This window comes from Canis lupus, chromosome 8 (assembly GCF_048164855.1).
Source record: "Canis lupus baileyi chromosome 8, mCanLup2.hap1, whole genome shotgun sequence".
NCBI classification, from domain to species: Eukaryota; Metazoa; Chordata; class Mammalia; order Carnivora; family Canidae; genus Canis; species Canis lupus.
Genome location: NC_132845.1, coordinates 71,049,365 through 71,062,157, shown reverse-complemented (window position 1 = coordinate 71,062,157; position 12,793 = coordinate 71,049,365). Strand labels below are relative to the sequence as shown.

General features: G+C 39.1%; 1 protein-coding gene across 1 annotated transcript in view; it reads left to right on the top strand.

Annotated features, from left to right (window-relative positions):
- BAZ1B (bromodomain adjacent to zinc finger domain 1B) overlaps positions 1–12,793 on the top strand; it is a 67,819-nt gene that overhangs the window by 4,191 nt on the left and 50,835 nt on the right. The window contains exons 2-3 of the mRNA XM_072837449.1: positions 4,708–4,824; positions 10,475–10,619. Of these exons, the coding sequence (XP_072693550.1) occupies positions 4,708–4,824; positions 10,475–10,619 (262 nt within the window). The remainder of the gene's footprint in view (positions 1–4,707; positions 4,825–10,474; positions 10,620–12,793) is intronic.

Genomic DNA, 12,793 nt, shown 5'->3' with positions numbered 1-12,793 from the left:
TTGGCATTTGCTCTGAGTGGTTATTTGAGAGTAAGTGACTTATTTTGGTAACCTAAAATCTGAAATAGGATTTAGAGGCAGCTGACTGAATATCCTTATAATGGACTTTTTTTTTCTCTTGATTTGAACTTTTTTTTTTTTTTCTTTTTCTCTTAACGTAAGTCAAAGTAATAACCAGAACAGAGTTACATAAACTTAAAAACGCTGCTGTTGGGGTTGTAGGAATTTTAGTTTTGAACTTTTGAGATTAATCTTATATGACTAGTCAGAAACTTTCATGTATTGTCAGAGGGCATTCATTCATTCCTAGATGTAAACCTAACGAAGATAGTGCACTGCTGTCCAATAGAAATATAATGTGAGCCACGTGGGATTAAAGGTTTTCTAATGGCCACATTTGAAAAAAAGGAAGACAGGTAAAAGGAAAGACACATTTTTCTTATTCCAAGACCCAGGCTGAAGGAACAGTCCCTGTTCCTAACGTGCTTTTCTAGTGGCCAAAAGACCTGGAGGATACCATGATGGCTTTTTAAGTTTCTTTGTGGTGGCATCTATCCTATCTGTTCATCAAAGCAAGTCATGTGGCTAAGCCTAACACCAGTGAGGAGGGGATGGGCATTACTCTTTGAGACATTGCAAGCCACAGGGCAGAGGGTGGAGAAGTAGAATCCTTTTATGGAAGGGAGATGACCATTTGGAAAGACAATCTACCGTATTTCAGGGTTCAGGAAATGTTTCCTGGGTAAAGTTACTTTTAAGTTGAGATCTGAACTATAATTAGACTGTAGTTAAATGAAGAGTAGAGGTTTGTGCCTTTTTTTTTTTTTTTTAAGATTTTATTTATTTATTCATGAGAGACACAGATAGGCAGAGGGAGAAGCAGGCGCCATGCAGGAAGCCTGACATGGGACTCGATCCCCGGTCTCCAGGATCACACCCTGGGCTGAAGGCGGCGCTAAACCGCTGAGCCACCCGGGCTGCCCGAGGTTTGTGCTTTTTGAAGAGTTTGTGAATTTGAAAGTTATTGAATTTTAAAACTTGAAAGATTTCTGTAGCTGGAGTGAAGAAGTGGGAATGGAGATCGAGCTGTTTAGCGGGGCTAAACCACATAGGTCCTTGGGAGATAGGCTGAGGTGTTTGGGCTTTTTGCCTTATGTGTATGGGAAGCAGTTTACAGATTCCAGTAGGATAGAAGCAGGTGCTTAGGTAGGAAGCTCGCTGTGGCTGCAGCGTTGAGAATGGATTTGCAGCCTAGAAACTAGTGGCAACTAAACTAGTGAGGCCAGGGACGCCTGATGAGTGTCTGCCTTTGGCTCAGGGCATGATCCCAGAGTCCTGGGATCTAGTCCTGCATTGGGTTCTCTGCACAGAGCCTGCTTCTCTCCCTCTTCCTATGTCTCTGCCTCTCTCTCTGTGTCTCTCATGATTAAATAAATTCTTAAAAAAAAAACAAAAAACTAGTGAGGCCTTTGTTAAATAAACTAGTGACAGGTATGAGAGTCTGAACTAATTTACTAGCCCTTGAGAAGTACAATAGATTTCAGAAATAAATTAGGTAGATGTGACCGGATTTGGTGATTGGGGAGGAATCAAGGATAATGTTTTGGTTGTTACTTGGTTAGTGGGTCATTCTCAGATAATAGAGGATCTAGTGTTTTCTTTTTTTTTTTTTTTTTCCTTTTTGTTTTGACTGTGAGTGTAGGAAGTGAGTGTTTAGTTTGGATGTTCTTCTATTGAGTTGCTGTGGATATCCAAATAGAGGTGTCTGTATTGCTAGTGTGTTACATGGGCCCAGAGTTCAGAGAGGAGACTGAGCTGGTGAAATTACTATCATATAGATAGTAATCGAAGTAATGGGAATGGATGTGATCCATCCAAAATGAGAATGCTCTACTAATAGTGATTTTTCGGAGAAGGGTGGGAAGGATAAGTATCAGAGTAGATAGAAGGGACTTGTTTGCAAAAGCATAATCAGTAAAAAAAAAAATTGATACTTAAATATGTGTTGTTTGAAGGAAAAAAGTTTCTTTTTTCTTCATAAAAATTACGGAACTTGCTCAACAAAGTCTTGATTGGTGGCGTGATTTTCAGTAGTCTGGGAGCCAGAGGATTGCTTCCCAGTGTGAACATATTTGCATTTCAGGGGCCTGAGGGCAAATGAGATTTTAAAGTTAAGAGGAAGAACTGGGTTTAAAAACAAATAAGATTGTGGAGAAGAATGTTTGGGTGAGAAGCACAAAGGACCAGAGAAGGATTACCAGTGAGGCCAATTAAAATGTTTAAAAATGTTTTGGCTGGTTGAAGTGAGGATCAGAGGCTGAATTTGAATAATGGCGTGCAGTTGTGGAAGAGGAGGAAATGAACTGAGAAATAGATATGAGGTTGCAATTAGGAACTGAAGACCTGAGATGATTCCCTGGTTTCTGACTTGGACATTTAGGGCCTTTCTTTCACTGGCATTGGGAATAACTGTGAAGAAGCAAGCTTAGGAGAGAGGGAAAGTGTAATAAAAGTTTAGTTTAGAAAAAGTTGGTTTAGAGGTATCATTGAGGCATTCTGGTGATACAGTCTTGTGTGTTACTGGCCATGTTGGTCAAAGGAGGATGATTGGGCACATTATTCCTACTTTTTTTTTTTTTTTTTTTAAGATTTTGTTTATTCATGAGACAGAGAGAGGCAGAGACACAGGCAGAGGGAGAAGCAGGCTCCATGCTGGGAGCCCAATGTGGATCCCAGGACTCCAGGATCACACCCTGGGCTGAAGGCAGGCGCTAAACTGCTGAGCCACCTAGGGATCCCCCATTATTCCTACTTTTAAAAATAACAGCTAATACCAGAAACTTAATACTCTTTCTTTAGGACATACTTGTTTATCTTACATCCTTTCTGATTACATAGTGAATTTCTTCAGTATAACTAAATAGCGCATTAGAATGTTACCAAGCTTTTTGAATGTTTAAATCTACTTACTGATCCTATCATTATTTTACCTCCCCTTCTTAGTGCAAAACAGGTAACAATTTTGTTGGTTAGTTATGATAATGTCACTTTTTTTTTTTTTTAAGATTTTATTTATTCATGACGGAGAGAGAGGCAGAGACACAGGCAGAGGGAGAAGCAGGCTCCTTGGAGGAAGCCCGATGCGGTACTCTGATCCAGGGACCCCGGGATCCTGCCCTGAACCAAAGACAGACAGACCTCAATCACTTAGCCACCCAGGCATCGCAAAGTGATAATGTCACTTTGGAAGCCATGCTATTTCCTTTTCTTCCTATAAGTTTTTATAAATTTTTAGTGAGATTTAATTTACATAGCTTTATATGGAAGCTTGACTCTTGGTTGTTGCTGATACTCTTGTTTATACATTTAAATATTAGCACCGTTCCCCAGTGAGGAAAATAGACTTATGTTTTGTTTTCAGCAGATCCAGAAAAAGACATGATAAGGGAAGGTGCTTACACTATTGGATGAAACTACTATTTTTGGACTATCTATGGATTTATCTCTGTCATCCATAATTTCACGGATTATTAACCCTGGAAAACAAAGAATGTCCATATATTAAGAATGAATTATTTGTTTAGTTGTGAGGTGATATTATAGAGGAAGTTGTTTAAATACTTTTATTTCAACTACTGTAAAAAAGTGTCACTTGGAAAGTACAGAGATTGGCAGCTAATTCTCTAGTTGTGTCAGTTTATTTTCTTGGGTAGCATCTGTTGCTGTGTGTAAAGTAAATTAGTTACTTGTTTGAATTTGAATATGGCTCTGGTAGTGAATTCTAGTTGGGCTGGTGTGGAAAGTTACCATTTATAAGGCACTAACATATGACAGTCTCTTCCTCCATTTGCCTTACAAAGATCAAACAGTGTATGGTAAATGACTTGTGAGTGTAGTATTATTGGGATGACATAAAGACTGGGTAAATATGATATCAATTATTTTTACGGCTTTATGGAATTTATTTTTTAAACTCTTAAGGATCAACGGGTGTTTCTGAGAAATAGACGGCTTCTAGTAAAGGATTATTAGCATATGCACAGGGTTATTCCAAACTGCCTATGAGATTGGGGTAGTCCTCTCATCTTTCCATGGAGCAAATTCTTAAGCTTGCTGACCATCTGAGTTGTGTAACAATTCCATATACCTTAAATTCTTATTCCTCATGACGTGTTTAATTTACCTTTATTTTTTCTTAAAAATTTTCAGCGCTATGAGTCTTTTTTTTTTCCTTATGAGAGTCTTCTTGAAATGAAACAGGTGAATTGAAGAAATCACAATTATAACAAGATACTAATTTAAAAAAAATTTTTTTTATTTTTTTAAAAAAGATTTTATTTATTTATTTATTTGAGTGAGAGAGAACACGAGCAGGGGAGGGGTAGTGGGGAGTAGCAGACTCCCAGCCGACGCCCTAAGCAGGGAGCCAATGAGGAGCTTGATCCCAGGACCCATGATCATGACCTGAGCTGAAGGGAGATGCTTTGACTGAGGCACTCAAGTGCCCCATGACAAACCATTTTAGTCATTTTTTAAATCATTTGTTTCTTATTTGTCACTTGAAAACTCTGATTTCAATTTTAGCTTTTTATGCTGTATATTATAGAAAGGATGCTATAGATTTTTTTATGTAATAAAGTATTTTTTGGATATGGATAAGTTGTCTCTTTTGCTTGAATATTGTTTTCCTGAGCCACCGCTAACAAGAGAGTATGAGGCCCGCCTGGAAAGGTACAGTGAGCGCATTTGGACATGTAAGAGTACTGGAAGCAGTCAACTAACACACAAGGAGGCCTGGGAGGAGGAACAGGAAGTTGCTGAACTGTAAGTAATAGAAGCAATGCTCTTGTAGCACCGTTTTTGTATTATTAGGAAAGGGGGAATATTTACAGTAAAATTATTTACATTTAAATTTGTGGGCATATGTTGGAATATATCACATTAGTATAATGTATTGGTGACTGAGTGCCCTTGCCTAGTGGTATTTTGCTGGTAACAAAGTATATGGAACATATAGTTGTGTGTACCCTTATTTAGGTATTTACTAGGCTTTGTTCTTGCTCTATATACTTTAACCGAAATAATTCTGGAAATACAGTTTTTGTTTTTTGTTTTGTTTTTTAGAGAGAGTGAGTACACATGTGAGGAGTATGGAGGGGCAGAGGGAAAAGGAAAGAATCGTAAGCAGGCTCCATGCTCCTCACACAGCCTGATGCAGGGCTCACGGGGCTCACCGAGCTTGATCTCGCAATCCTGAGATCATGACCTGAGTGAAACCATTTAACTGACAGCCACCCAGATGCCTCTCTGGAAATGTGGTTCTGAGCAAAGGAAGTTGATAATCTAGAAGTAATATGGAGACAGCAAATTAGAAAGTTTTCTTTATTTTGTGGTCATTTGAAATTTAAGACAGTCTTTACAGTAGGTATCAAACATAAAGCAGTTTGAAGACAGTTTATCTAAATGGGGTGATTGAATGAGGTATTTTTAAAAATCATGTCTACAGGGGCACCTGCATGGCTTCGTGGTTGAGCATCTGCTTTTGGCTCAGGTTGTGATCCTGGGGTCCTGGGATCGAGTCCCTTATCAGGCTCCCCTCACAGACTTCATCTCCCTCTGCCTGTGTCTCTGTCTCTCTCTCTCTGCTGTGTCTCTCATGAATAAATAAAATCTTAAAAAAAAAAATCATGTTTATGTTCAAAGTTCCTACTCATCTGAGTATTCTCTCAAAGAAAACACTCAGAATTTGGGCAGTAGGGCATGCAAAAGATATATGGAAACCAGGGGTGAGGGACTCCTGGGTGGCTCAATTGTTGACCATCTACCTTTAGCTCAGGCATGATCCCAGAGTTCCGGGATCGAGTCCCATATCAGGCTCCCTGCAAGGAGTCTGCTTCTCCCTTTCCCTATGTCTCTGCCTTCTCTCTGTGTCTCTCATGAATAAATAAATAAAATCTTAAAAAGAGAAAAAAGGAAACCAGGGGTGATAATTAAACAAATCTTTAAGGAATTGGGAATAGAAGCTTTTTCTGTGGGCTTTTCATTGACTTCTCTTGATAGCAGATAAGCAGAGAGCATACAGTTTAGTAATCTAATACTGTTCTGCTCTTTTGTTGGTGTAATGGCACTAGGTTCACTTGAGACCTGGTTCTAGTAATGGCTCCATCATTGACTAATAATTAGTTGAGTCTGTTAACCAGATGTCTGTTTCTTCTTTGCTTGGTCACTTACATTGTCCCATTTTGGATTAGTGTAATTTATTTTTTATTTTTATTTTATTTTTTTAATTTTTTTTACTTATTTACGATAGTCACACAGAGAGAAAGAGAGAGGCAGAGACACAGGCAGAGGGAGAAGCAGGCTACATGCACCAGGAGCCCGATGTGGGATTCGATCCTGGGTCTCCAGGATTGCGCCCTGGGCCAAAGGCAGGCGCTAAACTGCTGCGCCACCCAGGGATCCCGGATTAGTGTAATTTATGTATGTGTTTTGTTTAGTGTTATTAGACCAGGGCCTAGCCAGCCTTTTCTGTAGAGTGTGAGTTGGTAAATATTTTAGGGTTTGTGGGCCATGTGATTTGTGTCTCAACTATTCATCTCTGACATTGTACAGTGAAAACAGCCATAGATAAAAACATAAAAAATTGAGAATGGCTATAAGTAAAAGATAATTTACAAAAACTAGTGGTAGGTTGAATTTGACCCATGAGCAGTTGCCAACCTTCATAGTAGCTTATGGATTTCTTGAGGGCAGGTCTCATATTTGACTTATTCTGGATTTGGTTACAGTGCCTAGGTGCTATCCTCTACACTATATAAGCACTTACTGTTTGCTCTTTGCAAATAGAGATAATGCTACCTTCTCTGGGTGTCTTTTTGGGTATGTGTGTGAAAATTCTTTGTAAATAAAAGATGGTAACCATTAACCTACAACAAAGAGTATGAAGAGTGCTAAGGAGGAACTCAGTTATTGTTACTTGTAATATGATTATATTAGAAAAACCCAAAGAGAACCAAGTGAAAAAATGTTAAGAATAAGTAAGAGAATTTAGTTTAAAAATGTAAATAAATTGCTTTCCTACATACAAAGAGACAGTGGTAATTTAGAAACTAGAGATAAACTTGGAGTCATTAGGGAAAACTTCATGACGCTTCATGAGGAAGGTGACACTTGAAAGGATAGTTTGTACCAAATTATAGAAGACAAGATGAGGCATTTGTATTTAATTCAGTGAATGTAGGAGGATAGCAATAATTTTTTATCAAGAAAGAAACAATTGGAGTTAGGCTTTGAGATTAATCTGGAAGCAGTGTGTAGGATGAGTTAGGGAAGGAAGAGCAGGTGGGAAGTTGATGTACTTTTGCTAGGATAGTATTCAGGTATAGAGTTATGGTGTTATTGGGAATAGAAATAATGAGATGGATTCTCTAATCCTTCCTGTGAAAAGAGTTTTTTTGGCCCTAACTTTGGAAGAGGCCCTTCAACTTTCTTTTTGACAATTCATAATGCACATTAGCATATTAAATATTTTCAGAAGCTCTCCAGTAAAGAAACTGTAGCTTGGTTTAACCTTGTGGATTCCAAACTTACTTGACCTTAGAAGCCATTACATCAGAGGGAAGTTCTGAAGAACACAGTTGGGGAAGTGATTTGATAGCAGAGAGAGTATAGGGTTTGATGGGAGGGATTACTGAAAAGGTATGGTTTTTTATATATATATATATATATATATATATATATATATATATATATATATATATTTAAGATTTTATTTATTCACGAGAGATAGAGAGGCAGAGACACAGGCAGAGGGAGCCTAATGTGGAGCTCGATCCAGGAACTCCAGGATCATGCCCTGAACCAAGGGCAGATGCTCAACCACTGAGCCACCCAGGTGTCCCTTTAATTTTCATTTAAGTATGGTTTTAATTTTTATTAAGTATGGTTTTATAATTTTTATTTAAATAGAAATCATTTTTTAATAAAAGAGTTATTATTTATTTATTCATGATAGAGAGAGGCAGAGAAGCAGACTCCATGCTGGGAGCCCGATGCGGGACTTGATACCAGGACTCCAGGATCACGCCTTGGGGCAAAGGCAGGCGCCAAACCCCTGAGCCACCCAGGGATCCCCCATTTTTTTCTGTTTATAAAAGTAGTGTATACATGTTATAAGAAAGTAAGCAATACAGAGTTAGTATAAGAATCTGAACATCGGGATCCCTGGGTGGCTCAGCGGTTTAGCGCCTGCCTTCGGCCCAGGGTGTGATCCTGGAGTCCTGGGATCGAGTTCCACATTGGGCTCCCGGCATGGAGCCTGCTTCTCCCTCTACTGTGTCTCTGTCTCTGTCTGTGTCCTATCATGAATAAGTAAATAAGATCTTAAAAAAAAAAGAAAAGAATCTGAACATCACTGTCCACCCTCACTCCCCAGGAGTTAGCTGTGTGTAATGAAGTTTTAAGCCTAGTGACTGGGAAACTTAAGGGAGAGCATGCATTTATAGGGGTCGGGAAAGACCTCGTGGAGTTAAGACAGTCTGAGGACATCTTGGGACAGTGATAAGCTGGGAGGGAGGATGGTGGGAGAAGACAAAAGTGACAGCCTTAACAAAGGCAGGGAGACTAGAAGTTTATTGATTGGACTGAGGAATAGCAGATAACTCCATAGGTAAATTGTAAGGCAGTATGATAAGAGATTTTTAAGGGTAGTAGTCTGTTGGAGGAACATTTTTAGTTATAAACAGCACAGAGTCACTGGAAATATGATAGTGAGCCTAGTATTTGGATTTGCATGAATGTTCTTGTGCCTGATCTTCCCCTTTGCCCTGCAACACAAATATTAAACAATCTGGTCAGAATGGAGATCTTAACAGGTGTCCATTTAGGTTGCTTCCCATTTTCTGCTATCATGAAGAATCTAGCAGTGACTGTCTTTGTGCACATATGACACTTGTGATAATTGTTGTCAAACTGCTTTCCAGAAGAGTGGAAATACAGGCTGTCAGCATGCATGAGTGCCACGTTGCACTCTTCATTTGTTCAATGTTGGGTATGTTAATTAAAATTCTTTTTGGTAGTTTAATAAGTGAAAAGTAGTACCTCATTGTTTTACTTTTGCAGGGGCTTTGGAGTTCAAGCCATGGTTCCAACATGTTAATTTTGATTTAGTTCCCTTATTCATAAAATTAAATTCTTTTTTTTTTTTTTAAAGATTTTATTTATTTATTCTTGAGAGACATACAGAGAGAGAGAGAGAGGCAGAGACACAGGCAGAGGGAGAAGCAGGCTCCATGCAGGGAGCCTGACATGGGACTCGATCCCGGGTCTCCAGGATCCCACCCTGGGCTGAAGGCAACACTAAATCACTGAGCCACCGGGGCTGCCTATAAAATGAAAATTCTAGATAGCTCACAAGGTATTGTGAAACCTAAATGAATGAATGCATAAGGAAGAATTTTATTGATTGAGGCCTAATACGAATAGAATCAGGTTATGGTTTTCTTTTCTTTCTTTTTTTGTTTTTTTAAGATTTTATTTATTTATTCATGAGACATACAGAGAGAGGCAGAGACATAGGCAGAGGGAGAAGCAGGTTCCCTGTGGGGAGCCTGACGTGAGACTTGATCCCAGGACCACGGGATCACGAACCGAGCCAAAGGCAGACGCTCACCCACTGAGCCACCCAGGTGCCCCAAGTTATGATTTTTTTTTTTTAAGATTTTATTTTATTTATTCATGAGAGACACAGAGAGGCAGAGACATAGGCAGAGGGAGAAGCAGGCTCCATGCAGGGATCCTGATGCAGGACTTGATCCTGGGACTCCAGGATCACGCCCTGGGCTGAATGTAGGCGCCAAACTGCTGAGCCACCCAGGTGTCACAAGTTATGATCTTCTAACAAAAAAATGTGTAAAGGATATGAATAAATAATTCACACCTAAAAAGGGAAGTCTGCTATACAAACAAATGGGAAAATGTTCAGCCTTACTGTTGATGTGCCTATTAGTTCTATTTTCCTAGATGAGAAAACTAACCTGGATAGGCCCATCTGACAGAGCTTTTTAACAGTTCCTTCTTTGGCTTGCTTGCCACATGTTTATTTTATTTATTTATTTATTTTAAAGATTTATTTATTTATTTATTTATGGTAGACAGAGAGAGAGAGAGAGAGAGAGAGAGAGAGGCAGAGACCCAGGAGGAGGGAGAAGCAGGCTCCATGCCAGGAGCCCGACGTGGGACTTGATCCCCGGACTCCAGGATTGCGCCCTGGGCCAAAGGCAGGCGCTAAACCGCTGAGCCACCCAGGGATCCCCTTGCCACATGGTTTTTAAGCTTTGTTTTCTCAAGTGCCTGCTTATATTTGCTTAAGAAATGTATGCACTAATTTGGATTAATTTTCCAGATAGAAAAAAAAAAATTTTCCAGATAGGTTTTTTTCTGCATTTTCTTGGTAACTAATCACATGTTTGTTTAGTTTAAAGGAGGAGTTCCCTGCCTGGTACGAGAAACTTGTTCTGGAAATGGTTCACCATAATACAGCCTCTTTAGAGAAATTAGTAGATACTGCTTGGTTAGAGATCATGACCAAATATGCTGTGGGAGAAGAATGTGATTTTGAGGTAAGCACCTCCCCCTTTTTTTGTACAATTTGACTCACCATATGTTGAGATTAGAACTTCCAGTATAGATTACAGAATGCAGTTCTGCATGTAAACCTGTATTAAATTTGAAGTTTGCTTTACTCAGTATCAGATATTGTAGGGACCAAATTTAGAACCATATTCATTGTTGAGAATGTTTAATATTTTGTTAATACTTTGGTAATTATTATACTGTGTACCATTGCATCCTTGTTTGCCCTGTTTTATCCCTTTCTGATAACTTTTCTATCTTTGCTTTTTGTGGTTGTGTAATTTTTTCATACTTTATTTCAAAGACTTTCAGATAATGTTTAATCCAAATCTGAGGTGCCAACAGGCAAAGAATGTCACATCACTATAATAGTGAGCAAGTTGACTTTTTTCTCTTTCTTCTTCTTCTTCTTTTTTAAGATTTTATTTTATTTTTAAAGGTTTTATTTATTCATGAGAGACAGAGAGAGAGAGAGAGGCAGAGACATAGGCAGAGGGGAGAAGCAGGCTCCATGCAGGGAGCCCCATGTGGGACTCGATCCCGGGTCTCGAGGATCACGCCCTAGCTGAAGGCAGCGCTAAACTGCTGGGCCACCTGGGCTGCCCTAAAAGATTTTACTTATTCATGAGAGACAGAGAGAGAGAGGCAGAGACACAGGCAGAGAGAGAAGCAGGCTTCATGCAAGGAGCCCGTTGTGGAACTCAGTCCTGGGACTCCAGGATCATGCGCTGGGCCGAAAGCAGGCGCCCAACTGTTGAGCCACCCAAGTGTCCCTCTTCTTTTTTTTTTAACTAAATTTGTATTTTAATTTTCTAGCTCAGATAGCACAAGGATAACTGACTAAAATGAAAATTTAGGACTAAAGTAAACCCTTTGAATGGTTAAAAGTAAGATTCGGGAGGGAGGGAACTAATATTTGTTAAATATCTGTATGTACTGGGTACTGGGCTAGTTGCTTTACCATAATGTCCTGCAGAATCTGCACAGAAATGTTGAGGTGGTAAACAGGCTCAAATATTTATTTAATTTTTTTTCTTTTTTATTTAAGTTCAATTTAAGTAACATATAGTGTATTAGTTTCAGAGGTAATCTAGTGATTTTTCTTTTGCATATAACACCCAGTGCTCTTTATATCACATGCCCTCCTCAATGCCCATCACCCAGTTACCACATTCCCCCACCACCACCTCCCCTCCAGCAACCTTCAATTTGTTTCCTATAGTTTAAGAGTCTCTTAGGGTTTGTCTCCCTCTCTGATTTCAGCTTATTTCATTTTTTTCCTTCTCTTCCCCATGTTCATCTGTTTTGTTTCTTAAATTCCACATATGAGTGAAAGCCATGGTTCCAACATGTTAATTTTGATTTAGTTCCCTTATTCATAAAATGAAAATTCTTTTTTTTTTTTTTTTTTTAAGATTTATTTATTTATTCATGAGAGACATACAGAGAGAGAGAGAGAGGCAGAGACACAGGCAGAGGGAGAAGCAGGCTCCATGCCGGGAGCCCGACGTGGGACTCGATCCCGGGACTCCAGGATCGCGCCCTGGGCCAAAGGCAGGCGCTAAACCGCTAAGCCACCCAGGGATCCCCTAAAGTGATCTTTATTTGCAGACAATATGACTATCTATGTAGAAAATCTCCTGCAATCTCCCATAAAAGCTACTAGAACTAATAAGTGAGTTTATTAGCAGGGTAGCAGGATACAAGAAGTAATAACAAAAACCAATGTTAGCAACAGACAATTGGAAATTGAAATCTAGAAAGATCATTACCATTTATGGTAATACCAAAAAATGTGAAATATTCTGGGAGTAATTTGACAAGAGATACACAAGACCCATACCCTAAAAATTATAAGATGTTCCTGAGAGAAATTAAAGGATTAAAGGAGGCCTTAAATGATAGACCTTTTGTTCATGGGTCAGAAAACTCAGTATTGTTAAAATGTCAATTCTTCCCAAATTGATGTGTAGATTCACCACAGTTGCAATAAAATCCTGGCAGCTTTCAATTATACTCAAATTACAAAGTAATAATAAAAATCTCAGCAACTTTTTTGTAGGAATTGTCAAGCTAATCATAAAGTTTATGTGCTAGAGTCCCTAAGTGGCCCCATCCGACTCTTGGTTTCAGCTCAGGTTGTGACTTCTCAGTCTGGAGA